This window comes from Arthroderma uncinatum (genome assembly GCF_011692745.1).
Source record: "Arthroderma uncinatum strain CBS 119779 chromosome Unknown scaffold3, whole genome shotgun sequence".
NCBI lineage: Eukaryota > Fungi > Ascomycota > Eurotiomycetes > Onygenales > Arthrodermataceae > Arthroderma > Arthroderma uncinatum.
This window is the reverse complement of record NW_022983865.1, coordinates 858,286-876,442: the sequence shown is the minus strand read 5'-3', so window position 1 is coordinate 876,442 and position 18,157 is coordinate 858,286. Positions and strand designations below refer to the sequence as shown.

The following is an 18,157-nucleotide window of genomic DNA, read 5'->3' as shown; positions in this document are numbered from 1 at the left end:
GAGGGAGGATATCTTGCACAAACAACTGAGCAGAGAAAGTGAACTCTTGTGCGGCCTCGCTTGCTGCTTCTACAATAACACATAAACTACCACAACACCTGGAACTTCCCTCAACTCACTTCTGCTCAACCTCAAAAAACATCAAATATCGAATATACCAACTACACCATGACTTACTTCCGGATAACCCTCATCCGCTCTGCCATCGGTCTCCCCCGCCGCACCACAGGCGTTCTGCATGCGCTCGGTCTGAAGAAACGAATGGCCACAGTCTTCTACCCCGTCAGCCGAGATGTTGCAGGTCAGATCATGAAAGTGAAGGAGCTAGTTGCAGTCAAGGAGGTCGATCAGCCTTTGGCCAAGGAACAGGTACATTTGGAGAGGAAGCCGGACCCAGGATATTATGTTGAGAAGAGGGCCGAGGAGGTCTACAGGGAGAAGAGAGAAGCCTGAGAGATATGCTGAGGAAGCAAGTTGGATGTAAAGCACTATGAATAGCTGATACCTTGTACTGTGTATTATAGAATGTATTCTCTCTTAATGTTTTGATTCCACTAACATCTTTTCAGCACGGACTCAATAACTATCCATCTACAGGATGAGCAAGATAGGAGGAGAATATACAAGTGAAATAATAATAGTTATAATTATAAACACCAAGCTTGCACCACAAGCGACACCCGAATATACAATGTCTCCCGGGACAGCCGTTTTAAGAGACAGGTTTTATAGGAAGGAAAGTCGTAGGTCACCCCAATCCTTTATTCCAAGAAAGCGTACAACGTACAGCACATACAACGAAGCCATGTATCCGAGACAAAATCTAGTTGAGGTAGAGAGTATCCAGGAAACCCTCGGCGAGACGACGGACAATGCTCTTGTCCGGAATACTTCCAGCAACACCGTACAAGGCAGAAGTATCGCCGCGTTTCTTCTCGACCTTGATGCCAGCGGCCTTTCTCTCGGCGGCCTTGGCTTGTTCCTGTTTGATGACGGTCTTTAGGTCTTCTATCAGCTTGTCGACGGCCCTGGCAGTCGGTAGAGTGAAGGCAACGTGCATTGCAGGTGGGGATTGCAGGGCATTCAGATGCCAGCCCATAGCGGACATGGCATCGGCGACGTCATAGATGTCGACTTCGAGAGTTGAGGACATGAACCCCACGACGCTAATCATGGGTTTGCCAACTACTTCAAGAGCGGAGGAGAGGTCCGGGTTTTCACGGATGGCTGACTCGAATTTTCTGGCTGCGCCGATGATCTGGTGGCAGCTGTCGATGTACCCTGATTCACCGACGGCCATCATACTGCTCCAGCATCCGGCGATCAACGCTCCGGGACGAGAGCCGGCCATGGATGGAGAGGCGTAGACGCCACCAGGCCAGTTTGGCATGACAAAGTACTGATAGGTGCGGTAGGAGCGGTTGCGATATAGGACGACGGAACTACCTTTAGGAGCGAATCCATATTTGTGGGTATCAACGCTGATACTGGTGACACCCGGAAGGCGGAAGTCAAAACCACCCTGATCTTCGTACGGGGAAGGGAAACCGGACTTCTTCAGGAATGCAATAACAAATGAGCCAAGACAGCAGTCGACGTGCAAGGGGATCTTGTAGGTGACTGCCAACCGTGATAGGGCTGGGATGTCGTCTACCAGGCCGTGGGGGAAGTTAGGCGCCGATCCAACTAGTATGATGGTGTTTGGGTTGATGAGACGGCGGACCGCGGAGACGTCCACGAGATAGTTAGGGCCTGGGCACGGCACAGAGTGGAATTTGATGCCGAAATATTCAGCAGCCTTAGTGAAGGCCGCATGGGCGGTTTCGGGCACAATCCTATCGCGAATTTAATTAGTCACACTACTCAGCAGGGGTTGGGTTTTTTTTTTCAAATCTGAAATGTCATACATCTCGGGCTCGGTCACACCCCGTTCAGCATATGCCTTCTGGCGAGCTGACAGACAAGCCATGAGGATAGACTCGGTTCCACCGCTAGTAGTCACACCAGCAGAGCCTTCAGGGCCGTGAAACAAGGCCGAAACCTAGCAATTATATATCAGCCATCTGTCTCGTCGAGGGGAAATGGGAAGGGAAAGGGAAATAAAAAAAAGAGCAAACTAACCATGGCCACGACTTCAGCTTCCATCTTTCTCACGCCAGGGAAAACGTCAGGATGAATCGGATTGGTGACGGCAAATTGGCCAAAGGCCACAGTCTGGAGTTTCATCAAGTCCTCGCCGCCATGATACACGGCGCCACTGACTCTCCCGTCTTCCCACATAGTATGCTTCATGCCAGCGAGCTTGTCGAGCTCCGCGCGGACCTGCTCATGGCTCAACGCCTTCTTGGGCAGACTCATATACTTTATCATGCCTGGCTCCTGCGGCGCAAGCTTCTGTTCCAGCTTCGATATGGCCGTGGAGACCTGCTTGTCGACCTGGCCACGCACGCCCGGAGCGCGCAGGAAGAGGGTATAGAAGGTCAGCCGGACCTGTAGGAAGACATTTCTGATGCTGCCGAATATTCCCTGGCCGCGAATTATGTAGAAGGACCTTCGTAGAAAGCGGAGTAGGAAGATGAAGAAGACGACGTTGCGGAGTCTATGAGGCAACAGTTAGTCTCGATCACGCAGTCTCATACAATAACGACGGTATGGAATAATGGTATGAAGCAGTCCAAGGCCGAGAGGCACCTACATGTCGAAATTGGAGAAGGTAAAGACTGCGCCAGAGGTCGAGCGGACGACGGATATCAGCTTGGCCTGTACGGCGAGTGGGAGACTCGGATGAGCCATGGTGTGTTGTGAACGAGCGAGGTGTATATCAATAACAATAGGCGTTATACGAAGAATCTAGGTGGATAGACCGGTAGAGCTCGTCTATAGGCGACTTGCGAGCTGTTGTTGAATAGTTGAATAGTTGATAGTTGCGTGTTTACCGGGCGGGCGGATGGAGGTCCAACTTCCGAGGTTCAACCTGCACCATGCAGGGTATAAATAAAATATTTAGGCAAGCGCTGAACACGACGCGGAGCAGGACGCAGGCTCGCTCGTATTAATTGAGCGCGGCAACGCAGTAGAGATAGCGTCACGATGGGTACGAGACGATGAAGATGAAGTTGAAGTTGGCGATGGTGACGAAGTTTTGACGAAGTTGGTGAAGCCGCCAAGAGCGAGGTTAAAGGGCGTAGCAACATGTGATGGAGCATCCCGGGATTAATTCTGATATTATACTATGATATGCAATATGATATACAATGATACGGAGTATACGTAGAAGAGAGGTATGGAGAGAGAGAGAGAGAGGGAGGGAGGGAGAGAGATCAAGCAGTCTAACTTCTAATCAATGACACATTATAGTATTGTACAGGCCGCGCCCTACATATCCAAGGCGTTTGAGGACGAGGGCGGGAGATAGAAGTGCCCTGAGAACATGGATGAGAACATGGATGGGAGGAGGACGGAGTAGGTTTCGGGGTGAAACCAGGTCTAGCCGGTGACCTTGTAGATGGACTCGGCAAGGCGCTTGACGTTGGCGGAGGTGATGCCGGCAACAGAGATACGGCCGTCCTTGGTAGCGTAGACGGAGTGCTAGAAACGTCAGTCAGCTTTGAACAGAATCTCTGAACGGGGACAGCTTACCTCCTTGGCCAGTTTCTCCATCTGCTCTGGCTTGAGACCGGTGTATGCGAACATTCCAATCTGTGGTCGTTAGCTTAGAACATGTTGAACTGAGAAGGGGGCCTACCTGGGAGGTGATGTGGCTCCAGTCATGCTTGCTTCCGAGCTTCTCGAGGTTATCCTTGAGCAGGGCTCTCATCTCGATGATGCGGTCGGCCATGCTCTTGAGCTCGCCGAGCCACTGCTTGTTGAGCTCGGGGTCGTTCATGATGGTAGAGGCGATGCGAGCACCGTGGACGGGGGGGTTAGAGTAGAGCGGGCGGACGAGGATCTTGATCTGCGAGTCAACGCGCTTCTTCTCCTCGACGGACTCACAGGCAACGGAGAATGCGCCGACACGCTCACCGTACAGACCCTATATCACTTAGCATTAACCAAGAAATAAAAGAGAAAGTAGTAGTAGAGGAGACATACCATGTTTTTGGCGAAGCTCTGGCAGAGAAGGAGAGACATGCCCTGCTCGACAAAGTAGCGAAGAGCATAGGCGTCCTTGTTGATGTCTCCGCTAGCGAAGCCCTGGTAGGCCATGTCGAAGAAGGCAAAGTGGCCCTTACTCTTCATCACCTCGGCGATCTCACGCCATTGGGTCTGGGTAGGGTCGATTCCAGTTGGGTTATGGGCACAGGCGTGCAGGAGGAAGACGCTCTTCTCCGGTGCAGCCTTCATGTCAGCGATGAGGCCCTCAAAGTCCAATCCGATGGTCTCCTTGTTGTAGTATCTGTACTTCTCGACCTCGAGGCCGGCGTCCTTGAAGACGGCGCCATGGTTGGCCCAGCTGGGCGTGGGGATATAGATCTTCTTGCCGGCAGGGTAGAAACGCTCGAGAAACGCGGCGGCGACTCGCAGGGCACCGGTGCCGGAGATGGTCTGGGTGATGGCCACGCGCCCGTCCTTGATGGCCGCGCTGTCCTTGCCGTACGCAAGCTCTGCAGCAGACTTGGTGAAGGCCGGGATACCGGTGATGCCGGCGTACTCCTTGTCGAGGCTGGCGCCGACGACTTTGGCCTCAGCGGCCTTGACGGAGGGAAGCACGTATGGCTTTCCCTGGTCGTCTCCTGTCAATTGAGCAACACGGTCCGTCAGCGAGGTCCGTCACCCTGCCATGTCTATACCGGGGAGGAAGATATCATACGGTAAGCTCCTACGCCGAGGTTGATCTTCTCCTTGAACGAGTCCGCCTTGAAGGCTTCCGTGATGCCCAGAATCGCGTCCTGTCGTCTGTCAGTCACTCATTCTTCAATCTTCATTCTTCAATTCCTCCAATTCCAGCTATTAGAGTCCACTCACCGGCGGTCCCTGGGGCACTGCTCCCCATGTCGAGGCCTGGCGAGCTCCAGCAACGAAGAAGCGCTTTCCAGCCTCACGTGTCACGGCCGAGCGGCCGGCTACCCGCAGAGAAGAGAGCATAGTGATATATAGGGCGATGACGAAGACGGATGACGAAGACGAGGGCGTCGAGAGGAAGATGGCGTTCTCCTTAGTGGTGGTTGATCAGCTAAAGAGATTTTACGCATGTCCAAGACCAAGACGCCCTGCCGTCGACATGGAACATCAAATCGCCGACACATATACACTACACATATATACAACACATATAGATATAGATAGACATATATAGATAGACATATACAGGTAGACATAGATATACACGACAGATAGACACATATACAGACATGTATAGATACAGATAGACATACACATATACAGACATAGATGATAATAGGTACGAATATAGGTGTAGTCAGCAGGATCACATAACAATATATCCGTACATACCATACTGACCGAGATCATAATATATATATATATATATAATAGATAATAATAATAGATATAGATAATGGGTCATAATAATAGATCATAATAATAGACAGATAATCATATAAGCATGAATAAGCATGTCAGCTCAGCCGAGTATTCTCCGTCGAATCGACCCCAGCCAGAGATGATTCCATTAGATGCCAGCTTCTCCACACGGTATAAGCATATCAAGACCATGCAAAGCTTCATTCACTTTCGCTTTAACCTTCGCGTCCAGCCGCTGCTCGCTTCGTCCAGACACCAGACGTCCCGTCCTACGCCTGACGCCTGGGTGACCCATGGATCGAGATCCCAGCTGCTGGCTGCTGACTGCCATGGACCTATAGGGTCCGATGTAGTATGGAGTACGGACTGGTGTAGAGTATACGGGGTAGGTCGATCGCAGAAGAGATACGCGTCCTGGTATCTGCTCGTGTGGTTCGATGTCAGGATGCTGTGATCGGGGATCAGCCTGTCCTGATCACTGCCTTTGCGCTAGACATGCCTCCTGTATAGGTATATAAGGTTGATGTCTTCAGTACTCCGGGGGTATACATGGCCCAGCGACCAGGGCAGCATGCTTATCTCCATGTCGACATCTATGAAGCATTGCAAGGGTGAGAAAGAAGCATTTACTTCTATATACTGCGCCGGCAGATAAGCATCGTCCTGGTGCCGAGAGATGTGCCATCCTTGCGTCCTCTATACATGCTACGAGACATGGATGAGCGGTGAGATACGTCATTCGATGAAGATTGTTAGGAGGAAGATTGTCAGTAGGAAGATTGTCAGTAGGAAGATTGTCAGGATATATATCAGGTTAGGAAGATTGTCAGGATATATGCAAGTCCACGGGATACTCCGCCAGAAGTACTGTCTAACGTATCATAGATGCATCGGTACCTGCCGGGCAGTACCCCTTTCTCCCCCTTAAACATCTTCAGCTTCACCGGGAGCATTCCAGCCGTGTTCGACCCGCCGCGATCAGATCTCCGAAACAGTCTCTCTTCCATCCTTCTAGCGTGGGACTGGCGGGCGTGGGAGGTCGATGGACTGAGGGCCAAAACGCCCACTGCACGAAACTAGCAGCTTCGTGGCTTTTGCCAATTGTTTGCTGGGTACGCTCTCCTGCTCGTCACTGGCGAAAAGATGGGCAACCCGGGGTCTGAGCGCAGGATTATCATGCGTGGCATTCTCCCTTTTGCTTCTTCTCCTCCTGCTCGCGGTGGGATATGTGCTTTTTCCAGTGGTGACGGCTGCTGGTTGGCTGAGACGATTCGACTCGTAAGATAAGGGCCTAGTTGCGATCGCATCCGATCGATCTCAGGCAGTCTGTGGATTGCAGAGAGCAGGGAGCGTTCGGAGTATATCTTCGTCGTACGGGCTTCGCTTCCTAGCGTGCCACCTCTCCCTATCCTATCCCATACGGAGTACCAGACCTCCTATCTGCCAGCATGGACGACTGCCCATCGCATCTCCCGTATCAGTGTAACGTGAGAAGAGATCAGAGCAGAGAGAAGAGAGAAAAACAAATATGCGGTCGACCTGCCCGATCTGGCTCTGCGGCGTGCGACTGTGGCCCTGAGCTAGCAGACGGACGAGAGCGCCTCTGTCTATCAACTCCATCGCTCGTCTATCTCTCGTCTATCCTCTCGTCTACGCATCCTTCTATCCTTCTATCCTTCTCGAAGGCTTCTAGAAACAAGCCACGTGTCTTGGGCCCCGTCCGCCATACGAAGTACTTATGGCTATTATATGCCATTATATGGACATTACGGAGTATAGATATGACCAAATGGATATAGGGGATATGGATACGGAGACGACAGACGGCTACAGATGGCCCACGTTCGGCACACCGCGTGGTCGTCCAGCATCAACGTCCTCCATCTCCATCTCCGCCAGCTATAAGATAAGGCCGATATACATGGACGAGGCAGGGATCCGCCGTTGGCTTGAACACCAGGAGGCACCGGGTTGGTTCTAGCTGCAGGCCCCCTCTGGCGCACAGGACTAGCGCTCACATACTTGGGCCGGTGGGGGAGAAGGCATCCTTGGAGAAGGGATACGCTGGGGGTATGGGATGGGGATGGAAAAAGCAACGAAGCGAAGGAGGAACGAAGATCGGAAGCAAGCCTTTTCTTTTCTTCTTTTATGAAACGGGCGGCCCTTACACGTACTTTACACTGCATCTCCATCGGCTGTGAAACAATGGTGCAAATTAGAGGCCGGAGGCAACTTGGCCACCGTGGCAACCATGCCATTCTACGGAGTTACTGCATGGTGCTCTGCTATGCTATGCTGGCATACAGATGCTATCCTATGCTATTGATCTATGCCGAAGCTGGTGACGATGATGCTATTGATCTATGCGATGATGGAAGAGGAAGGTGAACGATGGAAATAAGCATCGTATGCATGCCGTTGGCCTAGTGGGCACCAGCGTTTCAACCCATCCATGTCCATCCACGAACACAACGACCGTGAGATGCGCATGGGGGTCTGGCATGGCCATCTCGCTCCTCCCGGCCGGCCTAGCGTGGGACTGCGGCCGTCGTCATTTGTTGCAGGCTGCCCTGATCGCGCATTTTCGAAGCACTAGAAGAAGCACTAGAAGGATATCATCTGACGCTAGCCGAGCGGTGCCTGGCAGCTATACCGCTGCTCCGTATCTCTTCTGGCGGCCGTTTCACCATCCGGCAGAGGATGGGATGGGGAGAGCAGGCGATCCTGATCCAGATTCGTCAACGGTGGTGGTGATATATACTCCCTACTTTGCGCAGTAATGTCCGCCCAGTCCACGGCCAACGGCGACGGGGATAAAACGAGGATGGGACCAGGACGAGGATAGATGGAGGCTGCTGCTGTATATCTCTCCTTGCTTTTTTTTCCCTTCCCCTTCTCGCCCCATACGGTGAAAGCAAGTAGAAAAGCAATTCTCGTACAAGCGTCGACTGTAAATACGGACTGTTAGGGCTGTTTCTTCCTTTCTTTTTCCTCTCCCTCGTCACCTTCTGTCCTCCAGCCCGTTCTTCTAGAATTTCTCTGCAGGCGTGGACGGGCTTGTTTCTCTTTTTCTCTTTTTCTTCTTCTCTTCTTCTTTTTTTCAAATTTAGGCCTTCTTCCGTGCCAGGTCAGGGAATCATAAACGTCCACAGTCCACAAAAATCATCATCGTTTCATCCCACGAGCGACGTATTTGCACCTGGCGTCTACTAGCAGGCTTAACAGCTCTGGATTAATTCCTCATTCTTGCAGGGAAGAAGAAAAGAAAAGAAAAATAAAGCATTGATGCCCACTTATTAATCATCATCCTGATCGTTTTCGTCTTATCTCGGTTCTTTATTACTTCTCGACCTCCCTCGAGCATCTCGTCCGTATTGTATCTCAGGTTGGTACGTCTTTTCTCTTCTCTGTTCTCTTCTCTCGTCTCTCTCGTCTTCTCATCGTCGTCCTGTTCATCCTGTTCATCATCATCCTGTTCGTGGTAAGTCTCGGCTGAAGAGCAACTTCTACACCTACTCTGCTGTTTTCTCTACTCCTACTCCTACTTCTACTGCTTCTACTCTGCTCTACTGTCTTGCTCGATTATTGTACAGGAAGAAGTGATAGAGTGATAGGATAGAGTGGTAGAAGTGTGTGATTGGGCAGCATCCGCAGACCGCCATCACTCTTCGCTTGATTGGACATAACACTCCCTACACTGCTATCACCATCACCATCACTTCTACACTTCTACACTGTTACTACTTACACTGCTATCACTTCTGCTGCTACTTCTGCTGGCTACTGCTGGCTACTGCTGCGGCGTCTGCTAACGAGCGATAGATCAGTCGCCACCTCAACCATCTCGAGATTCACTGAACCACCTGAAATCACCAAACACCGAAACGCAGACATCAAACACGAGAGACGATTGACGACGGCTCGACGTAGTACGATAGAGTACGATAGACCTCCTTCACGTGTATCAAGAGAAACGAACGAACGAACGACGGACGAAGAACGACGAACGGACGGCCGGCCGGATCGAAGACGCTGGAAAAGAGAGAGAAAAACGCCAGGCTGAGCGTTGCATGATCTAAACGAGTCCTACATACCTGTCTCTGCCTGCAGCCACCCGCTACGGCCTCGCGAGCTATCGGTCAACTATTCAACTGCCAGCCAGCCAGCTATTGGCCCGTCGAGACGCATCTTCCCGCCGCCGAACCGCCTGTCAACCTCGGGCTCACTCCCCGTGGCAGAGCTTGACTCGTGCTCGCATAGCACAGCATCACACACAGCATCACAGCAGAAGACCGTCTCCTTGCCCTTATTTTTTTCGCTTCTATTTCCCGAGCAGGTTCGTCGACAGGGTTGTTCTTTTGCCCTGTTCTGGAATCTCCATCCCTTACGTTTCCAGCCCCTTTCGACGTCGGACAGTTCCTTGATAGCCTACTCTCTCCCGTGCGATTGAAACACATTGCCGGCAGGGTTACGACGACGGTAGTAGCCTATAAGAAAAATAAAATATCCAGAGGTACGTTAATACCTGGAGACTCGCCTTATCTATTCACCGCTGACTGTTACAGGTTCTCGGTATATGATCAGAGACGGGCTCGTCGTTGCGCAGCCACACTTCCAACTCATACCCGATTCCTACGCCAACGCTCTGGGTAGCGCGGGCACACACCACATCATGGATATAACCACAATATTAAACAAAAAGGCCTCCATCTCCGTGGTTGCCGCCGACGTACACCAGCTCCAGCAACATCTCGCCCAGGCCACAGATGCAAAGTCGCGGTCGCCCTCGGAGATGGGCTCAGAGCACGGCTCTGCGTCCGGGCCCCCGAGCGATCACCAGAACACGTATCCCTCGTCTACACAGTCGCTTCCCCAGATGGCACACCTGGCACAGTATCACGCCCAGGCACAGGCTAACAGCCATGGCATGAACGGCAGCCATAACAACTACGCTCACAGCGCCGGTGACTATGCGAGAAACGGCAATGGCAGCATGAGACCTAGTGGTCTCCCTGCACTAAAGACATTTCACTGTCAGACATGCAGCAAGGGATTTGCCCGACGGAGCGATCTGGCTAGACATGGTATGTTCAAGTGATTACACCTAAATTCATACATTTTATGCTAATACTACTATAGAACGCATTCACAGTGGCATCCGGCCTCATGCTTGCGATTGGCCAGGCTGTGGTAAACAGTTCATCCAGCGCTCTGCACTGACTGTCCACACCCGCGTTCACACTGGTGAGAAGCCACACATGTGTGATCGATGCGGAAAGGTATGTTTTTACCGCTACTTCTAATGTGACAGACAAAGCAACTAACTCTTTGAACAGCCATTCAGCGACTCCAGCTCTCTAGCCAGGCATCGCAGGATCCATTCTGGTAAACGGCCGTATAAATGTCCCTACGCCAATTGTCAAAAGACATTCACACGTCGCACAACCCTAACACGTCACCAAAACCATCACACCGGAACAATCGAAGAAGCAGCCGCTGAAACAGAAGCCAACCTCCGCCACAGCAAAGACCGAGTCGGCCGACCATCTGAATACTCAGAAACGGGATCCGCCCACTCGACTCCATCCCCCGCTCAACGGCCCTCTCTTTCCCCAGGCAACGAACTCCCACCGCTCAATCTCTCCCGCCCGTCAGGAGACTATTACATGGGCCACACCTCGCTACCACCACATCTACGAACAGACTTCCAACAGCCCAGCCCCCGAGCGTCTCCCACCGCCCCCTCACCAACCCTAACCAGCCTAAGTGGGCCGCCATCCTACCACAACCGACCGTCCCTCACGTCTCACCCGAGCGGTTACGGGCCACCCCAGCCCCTCGAGCCACCGGCTAACAGCGACCCACGCCCTAACAGCGTCGCGGGAAGCCCTCACCTGTCTTCCGTCGGCTGGGCGTCACCAACCCTAAGCAGCATGCCTTCTCCAAGCTCGGCCTCGGCGCCAGAATACACTTACCCGGAGCCATCCAGCCATCAATACCCCGGCGGGATAACGCCACACATGTTCTTTTCCAGCCAAGGAATGCGGCGCCCGCAGAGCTCGGAGCCAGAGAATTACGATATGAAGCCGAAACTTGAGATGAGTTGACCACATGGCAGCCGAACAAGTGCGAGAAATATATTGTTATATTCTTAGCAACATACCTCATACATCCTCCTCCCCCTCAACATCATCATCATCTCCGCTTTCCTATTGTTACTCAGATTTCCTGTGTTTCCCCCGTTATTAGAGATACCCTCTTACTCTTCATTGAGTGATCATCTTTCCGTTATCGTCATTATTCATTTATAATAGCATCTCGTACCCTCTCCTCTTTTCCCTGGTTTTTCTTTTCCTTTTTCTTTTTTCCTTTCTTTTCATTTGTCTTATCTATTCTATTTCCTTTAATCTCATCTCCTACTGTTGTTCCTAGTTTGACGTTTTCCTCATCTCTACGCCTACATTTTACATGAATTATAGCTTTATATCATCAGCATTGTTTACGTTAAGCAGGATCAGCAGCAGCAGCAGCGTTTATGTCATTTATATTTTAAAAACTATAATGAAGTTATATCTATCCATATATACTTTGCGTCTCTTGAGTTCTTATCTTATCGTTTATCGATAGCCTGCCTTGTCATAATGTATGTGTGGTATAGAAAGGTGATTTTCATATATTCGCCATAATATATGTTGCATAGTAGACTTACATGTATCAATAGTAGGTCTTACCAAATGACGTCAAGGGTCGTAGTTTGTACTTTTTCCATAAGCCGAAGGGTAATAGCTCCGGCTACGCTGAAGGGTAGGATAGAAGATGTGATAAGGACAAGCTGGGGATAAGATGAGGGGTAGGAGCTAGAATAAGTTTAGGAATAAGTATCAGATAAGTTAAGTGATAAATACAAGAGCTAGGAAAAGAGCAGGCATAACCAAAAAACAAGTCTTACAATCTAAATATTCACGCTCCATTATTCTAAAAATAAAAATAAAAAAAACAAAACAAAACAAAACGAAAATCTAACCTAGTGACGTGCTACGAATACAAAGTTACCCATCTGGTCTTCTTCAGCGTGTCCAAAGCACTCCTCCCGCTGGCTCCAGATCATAGCGCTATAAGCAAAATGTCCCCTGCGGCCGCTGGATGTTTCAAACCACCATCGGTCGTTGTTCTCGTCCCAGCGAACGTCCATCAACTCTTCCAGGGTAGGCATCATATCAGCGACCATGGGGGGTGACGATAGGGGGCTCGAGAAGGGGGAAGCAACGCCCCGTTGGCCCCGGGATGGGGTGGATGGGTCCCGGGGTGGAGTGGATGGGCCCTGAGAAGCCTCGGGGTCTAACACCATGCCATGTTTTGGGTATTTCTTTGAAACCAAGCCGGTAGATGTGTGACGGTACCGGCCATCTACTGGAACCCACGAGTTGAGCGGTGGGTAGTCGTGGCCGATGTATATTTCCCCTCCTGGAGCGGCCGCCAACATATGAATCCACCACAAGGCCAACTTCACTGTTAGCTTCCCTCGTCCGTAATTTCTCCAAGGGATGCTCTTCATTTCCACTGGGCAGTATTCGATGTCCAACTGGTCGTCAACATATGACTCCCCCCCGGGAGATCTGGGAGCAGGACCTGGAGATCTGGATGCGCGGTCAAGGGACATATAGCTGGCGATAGAATCATTGCGCTGACGTGGATGCTGCCTCGCAGACTGGGCAGGTGGCTGTGCCGAAGGGGGTCGAGTTACCCGTGGAGATCTTTTTAGAGCAACTCCAGAGCCAACTATCTCCCGAGAGAAACGAAGTACCACCAACTCCTTTTGCGAGATCAAATACCCATATCGGGTCTTCCAGTTGTCGCCAGCGTACTTTAACACCTGCGCAAATGGCCATTTGTACGACGGAGCATCCTTTTTCTTAGAACTCCATTTCGTAGAGAGCTTCGTGTCTCCTGGACAGCGATTGGCGAAACCATTGGGGTTCTCTATTTTCTGGACACCTGCCCAATCAGGGAAAATTGCATTTTCCGCGTCGTTCCTTGCATTGGCCCGCAGTATTGCTCTTCCCCCACGCGTGATATCAATGACCTCTTCCTCGTGACCGGGGTAGCATAAATCCCAAGCTACCTGTAACCCCACACTGACAGCTGGGACAATTGATCGACTCAAGAGATGATCCAGCGAATCTTCGTTAAATATCATACGTTCGAGCAGGCTTATGGGCGGTGAAATTTCCGGGAACGTCGCGTCAAAGTCTCGTTCTAAAACGTGACCATAGCAGGCCATCAAAGTTTCAATAGTAAAGTCGGGCCAATCTTGTAATTCAATCTTCGACAAATGCTCTTGGTACGTAGGCGCCCCCTTTAGAGAGTTGTCATTATTGACGTCGGGGTTTCGCTCGGTCAAGTAATCAAGAAGCGTGCGAGACATATTGGGTGTTTTCTTGTGAAGGTCAAGGAATGAGGAAGGTGTAGGGCTCTGGGAAGCTTGATTCACAACAGCGGATTGTCCCTTATTTATATTAACCTGATCGAATGTGCTATGGTAGTTCTATTGGCTATAGGGAATCCAGCCTCACCTTCCTTGTGACCGATTCTGCTGACATCTTTACCGCCAGGGGCTATTGTTGCCTAGGCAAGTGCAGTATCCCCTGTCTAAGTATGTATAAACGGGTGACGTTATGAGGGTGTTCTCAGATGTAACTGCTCTGGGCAGTGACATGACTGTTGATAGGGTATCGTATGAGTTGGTCATGTTGCGGCGTAGCAGTAAAAGAAAAGGGCGCCATCAGTTTTAACCAATTGAGCCTCGTTTGGCCGGGGACACCTGGTCGTAGATATGCTCACTACAGGGGAACAAACTGGAGCGTTTCTGCGGGAGTTGCATGAGGCTTAGCATATGCCCAACTCTGTCATATATCCAGTCTCCGTTGAAGCTCACTTGGTTTCGGTATACCCTTGTTGTTGTCTTCCACGTCACCTTTCACTGGCTGCTTCTGCCTGGGAGAAAGAAAGCAACAGGAAGCAAGCGCGTGAATGCAAGCGCATGAAATAATATATAAAATTTCATGCAAGACGGCGGTTATCGCTGCAGGTCCTGAAACCTAGGCAGCCATATCACGTGATATATAACAAAGGGCAACTTTCGCTCTTGCTGGAGTAACAAAGTGTAGGAAACATAAACAAGGTCCATAAAATATCGGCGGTAAAGTTGTCGATAACCAATAAGATAAACAGCCTAAAGAGGCAATATTTATGAGTTTGGATGGATGTAATGAAAGAAACCCGAATAGGGGATATTTCTATTTGTTGTCATCGAGGCTTAACCACTGGCGCGGCCATAAAAATGACGTCCTTAGAAGCCTGGCTCTGAATCCGAGCTACTCTCTATCGATATCTTTTTCTTTGGTTTCAACCACGGCAGACGGTTTTCCATTACTGCATCTTGTAATGTGAATGTCGACTCTGCTAATATTTCCTTGAATTCCTCATTGTCCGAACGTGTAACAACGGTTCCATCCCTTATAGACTGTTCCCATTCGGAGGCCTCCTTATCGAAAGATACAAAGAATTCCCTGTATTCACGTGTTGACCACAGCTGTCTAAGGTAAGGATATGTTCGCATGCAACCTAGGTCGATGATGAAAGAGCCCCGATAATTTCGTGGTTGGGTGTCGCCGGGGAATATCCTGGCTCTGCGAGCAATACTCATTTTGCGTCGTATCTCTGGTACATCACTAATGCTAACAGGAACGGGGATGTAGTCTTTAACGATTGCCCATCGCGAAATAATGTTCCCTCGGTAACGAAGATGCTGGGATAATTGCTGGTCGGAAAGCTTCATCCATCCATGGCACTTGACGGCCCAGGTACCGTTTTCCCCCATGCTGTCCAAACGAGCGAAGGCACGACTCTCATGAGAGAACGGACACGTGTACGGTTGTAAGTGTTCATCGAATTTTAGGCGGCCTTCATAAACCCATTCTTTAAACTAGGAGAGGAGGAAGCGCCATAGTATTAGATCATTGATCAAGTCTTGACCCCAATATTTCCAAGATCTGGGTGAAAATTGCTCACTATCTTCAAAGCATACTCATTGCCGGCAATGGTGACGCGATATACTATCCCTTCAGATCCCTCTCCGAGCTTTTCGTGGTATTCAATCGGCTCTGCGTGGTGGATGAACTGGCGAAGCTGCGGCCTTGAAGATTTGGGAGTAGCTGGGCCTTCCATCGGCAGCGGCGAAAGCCAGCGCCCGATCATTGTGTCATCCATGCTACCTGTGCATATATTTGAGCGCCATGGAGCTGTATCCCGGCATGGAGAGGCAGTTGGCTGCGTGCACCTTGATATGTAGCTGGCTAACTATTTATACAATGACGTTGGAGGTCTTTTCGGAGCTCGGAGAAATGGTTACTCCGTCCTATCTTCATACATCTCGATATATCTTTACTGTTTACGATTCACAACCAACACTGGAGCTACGATGTGTAGGAGACTCCTGGCGTGTTACCTCTTGCGCTCGTTAAACCGTTTGTCCAAGAAATTTGCAGCTACAGGTGCGGCTTCTGCTATAAAACGAGAAATGCTCAACGGATACCTAACTATAAATATGTAGCTAATGAGCTAACGGGATACTTGTTGGTAGTCAAATTCAATGCCTACTTACGGAGTATACCATTTCAATCTTCAATACTCCGTAGTCTCAGGCTTTGTCTCAGACTGGCCCGGCGTGGGAGAATCTTATGCATCCAGCGGATGGTTATTGGTGGGCACTGCTGCCCCTGGCGGTTACGCCGGCGGCTACACCGTTAGCCCTGGCCATTGTCCTTGGCTCTTGTCCTTGGCTCAATTCTACAATGCTTCACGATATAAAAATAAATATTCCCTAGTCATTTATCAGTATGTCGCCCCTTAATCAAGCCAAACCGGATCACTTAACTGTCCATGGCCGACACAGCTAGATGAATTCCATGCGACGTCGATGTAATGAACGAATGGCGTAACTAACCATTAGTTGATGTAGCAAATGATTGTCTAGTTTCATTGGTTCTCCTTTTCGACCACCCCCGATAGTATTTTGCTGGATACTCAACCACAACACGTCCTAGTTAGCTCTCTACCATGAGCAGTCTTTGTCTTCATAGGCTATACCCTTCTCTTACACATTGCCTTCCTAGGAAGATACCCTTGTCACCGCTACGTAGGTTCTCCGCCAACCGTAGCTGTGGCATGGAGTATATGCCCCTCGAGGATGTCGAGCGATTCGAGGGATATCGCCCTGGCGGCTACCATCCAACAGGTATTGGTGACCTTCTTCATGATGGCCGTTACCGCATCGTACATAAATTAGGATTTGGTGGCTACTCAATCATCTGGCTAGCAAGGGACTTGAAAATCAACAGATATGTGGCCATCAAAATTATGATTGCCAACGGCAATTCTCAAGACTGCAACATACTCCGTCACTTGGGAGATCTAAAGAACAACGATTCTGCAAAGTCTCTCATCTCCTCAATGTCGGATGAGTTCGTTGTTGCAGGGCCCAATGGCGAACACAGATGTGTTGTCACCGCACCAGCAAGCATGAGTCTGTCTGATGCCAAAGACGCCTCATATAGCAGGCTATTTCAGCTATCTACGGCACGAGTCATTGCTGCCCAGCTAGTTCAAGCCATTGCCTTCCTTCATTCCCGAGGCATTGTTCATGCTGGTCTGTTTTGTCTTATTATATTTATAAGCTCTTATATTCTACAGCTTATGCTAACAGCTCTTATATTAGATATTCACCCTGGTAACATTTTACTCCCGCTTTCTAGAGATATAAATATCCTGTCGCTTGAGGAGCTTTACCTTCAATACGGCCGCCCAAATCTTGAGCCTATAAAGCGCCTTGATAATTCACCTCTTGCCGCTGGAGTTCCAACTCACGCAGTTGTGCCTATGTGGCTCGGTAAGAATGGCCAGCATATTTCTCCCACTGAGGCGAGCGGCATCCTTCTCACTGATTTTGGCGAATCCTTTCAACCATCCGTTACAATAAGACACCATTCAAACACAACCATTATATTTTCACCCCCTGAAGTTCGTTTTATGGCCCAGGTACCGCTATCCTTCCCTAGTGATATCTGGAGCCTTGCGTGTACTATTTATAGTATTCTGGGTACTGGACCGCCCTTTGAAGGGTTTCCCCCATCTGGCGACTATGTAACTAAGGAGCATGTTGACACCCTCTGTAAACTACCTCCTAAGTGGTGGGAGAAATGGGAAGCACGCTCTAAATGGTTTGATGAACATGGGAAAATCAAAGATACAGAGTCTGAAAGGCCGTGGGAGAAACGATTTAGCTCCGATGTAGAGGAACCTAGACGGGAATGCAGTATGGAGAAGATTGGCGATGCAGAGAAAGCTGCTTTATTCAATATGCTAAAAGAGATGCTAGCCTTCCGGCCTAACGAGCGATTGACTTCTGCTGAAGCCCTCAATTCCAAGTGGATGCAGGAGTGGGCTCTGCCGGAGCTTGAGATGGCAAGGAAGATTCGATAATAATGCGGGCTCCTAATGGCCTTTTCAAGCTCATGGTTGTACATAATATATAATACCCGCACAGTCGCGGAATCTGGGGTTAACTTTAAAGGATTGGATAAAACATCTATCTTAGGGGTTTAATTGCTACATC

At 50.0% G+C, this 18,157-nt stretch overlaps 6 protein-coding genes across 6 annotated transcripts; 3 read left to right on the top strand and 3 right to left on the bottom strand.

The window, feature by feature from the left end:
* Positions 1–168: 168 nt before the first annotated feature.
* On the top strand, positions 169–453 carry GIQ15_04068 (mitochondrial 54S ribosomal protein YmL33; the record flags this gene model as incomplete). The annotated part of the gene is made up of 1 exon (XM_033551485.1): positions 169–453. One exon carries the CDS (start codon positions 169–171, stop codon positions 451–453), a length of 285 nt encoding a protein of 94 aa, XP_033405215.1.
* A 370-nt stretch (positions 454–823) lies between these two features.
* On the bottom strand, positions 824–2,793 carry GIQ15_04067 (sphingosine-1-phosphate lyase; the record flags this gene model as incomplete). The annotated part of the gene is made up of 4 exons (XM_033551484.1): positions 824–1,835; positions 1,908–2,041; positions 2,122–2,599; positions 2,696–2,793. The coding sequence occupies 4 exons, from the start codon at positions 2,791–2,793 to the stop codon at positions 824–826; spliced, it is 1,722 nt and encodes a 573-aa protein (XP_033405214.1).
* Positions 2,794–3,486: 693 nt separating this feature from the next.
* Positions 3,487–5,085, bottom strand: GIQ15_04066 (aspartate aminotransferase; the record flags this gene model as incomplete). Its single annotated transcript, XM_033551483.1, has 6 exons — positions 3,487–3,588; positions 3,640–3,699; positions 3,746–4,033; positions 4,093–4,733; positions 4,811–4,889; positions 4,966–5,085. The coding sequence occupies 6 exons, from the start codon at positions 5,083–5,085 to the stop codon at positions 3,487–3,489; spliced, it is 1,290 nt and encodes a 429-aa protein (XP_033405213.1).
* Positions 5,086–10,060: 4,975 nt separating this feature from the next.
* Positions 10,061–11,591, top strand: GIQ15_04065 (zinc finger protein 58; the record flags this gene model as incomplete). The annotated part of the gene is made up of 3 exons (XM_033551482.1): positions 10,061–10,568; positions 10,624–10,763; positions 10,821–11,591. The coding sequence occupies 3 exons, from the start codon at positions 10,061–10,063 to the stop codon at positions 11,589–11,591; spliced, it is 1,419 nt and encodes a 472-aa protein (XP_033405212.1).
* A 917-nt stretch (positions 11,592–12,508) lies between these two features.
* Positions 12,509–13,909, bottom strand: GIQ15_04064 (uncharacterized protein; the record flags this gene model as incomplete). Its single annotated transcript, XM_033551481.1, has 1 exon — positions 12,509–13,909. One exon carries the CDS (start codon positions 13,907–13,909, stop codon positions 12,509–12,511), a length of 1,401 nt encoding a protein of 466 aa, XP_033405211.1.
* Positions 13,910–16,710: 2,801 nt separating this feature from the next.
* Positions 16,711–18,024, top strand: GIQ15_04063 (uncharacterized protein; the record flags this gene model as incomplete). The annotated part of the gene is made up of 2 exons (XM_033551480.1): positions 16,711–17,191; positions 17,261–18,024. 2 exons carry the CDS (start codon positions 16,711–16,713, stop codon positions 18,022–18,024), a joined length of 1,245 nt encoding a protein of 414 aa, XP_033405210.1.
* Positions 18,025–18,157: the final 133 nt, after the last annotated feature.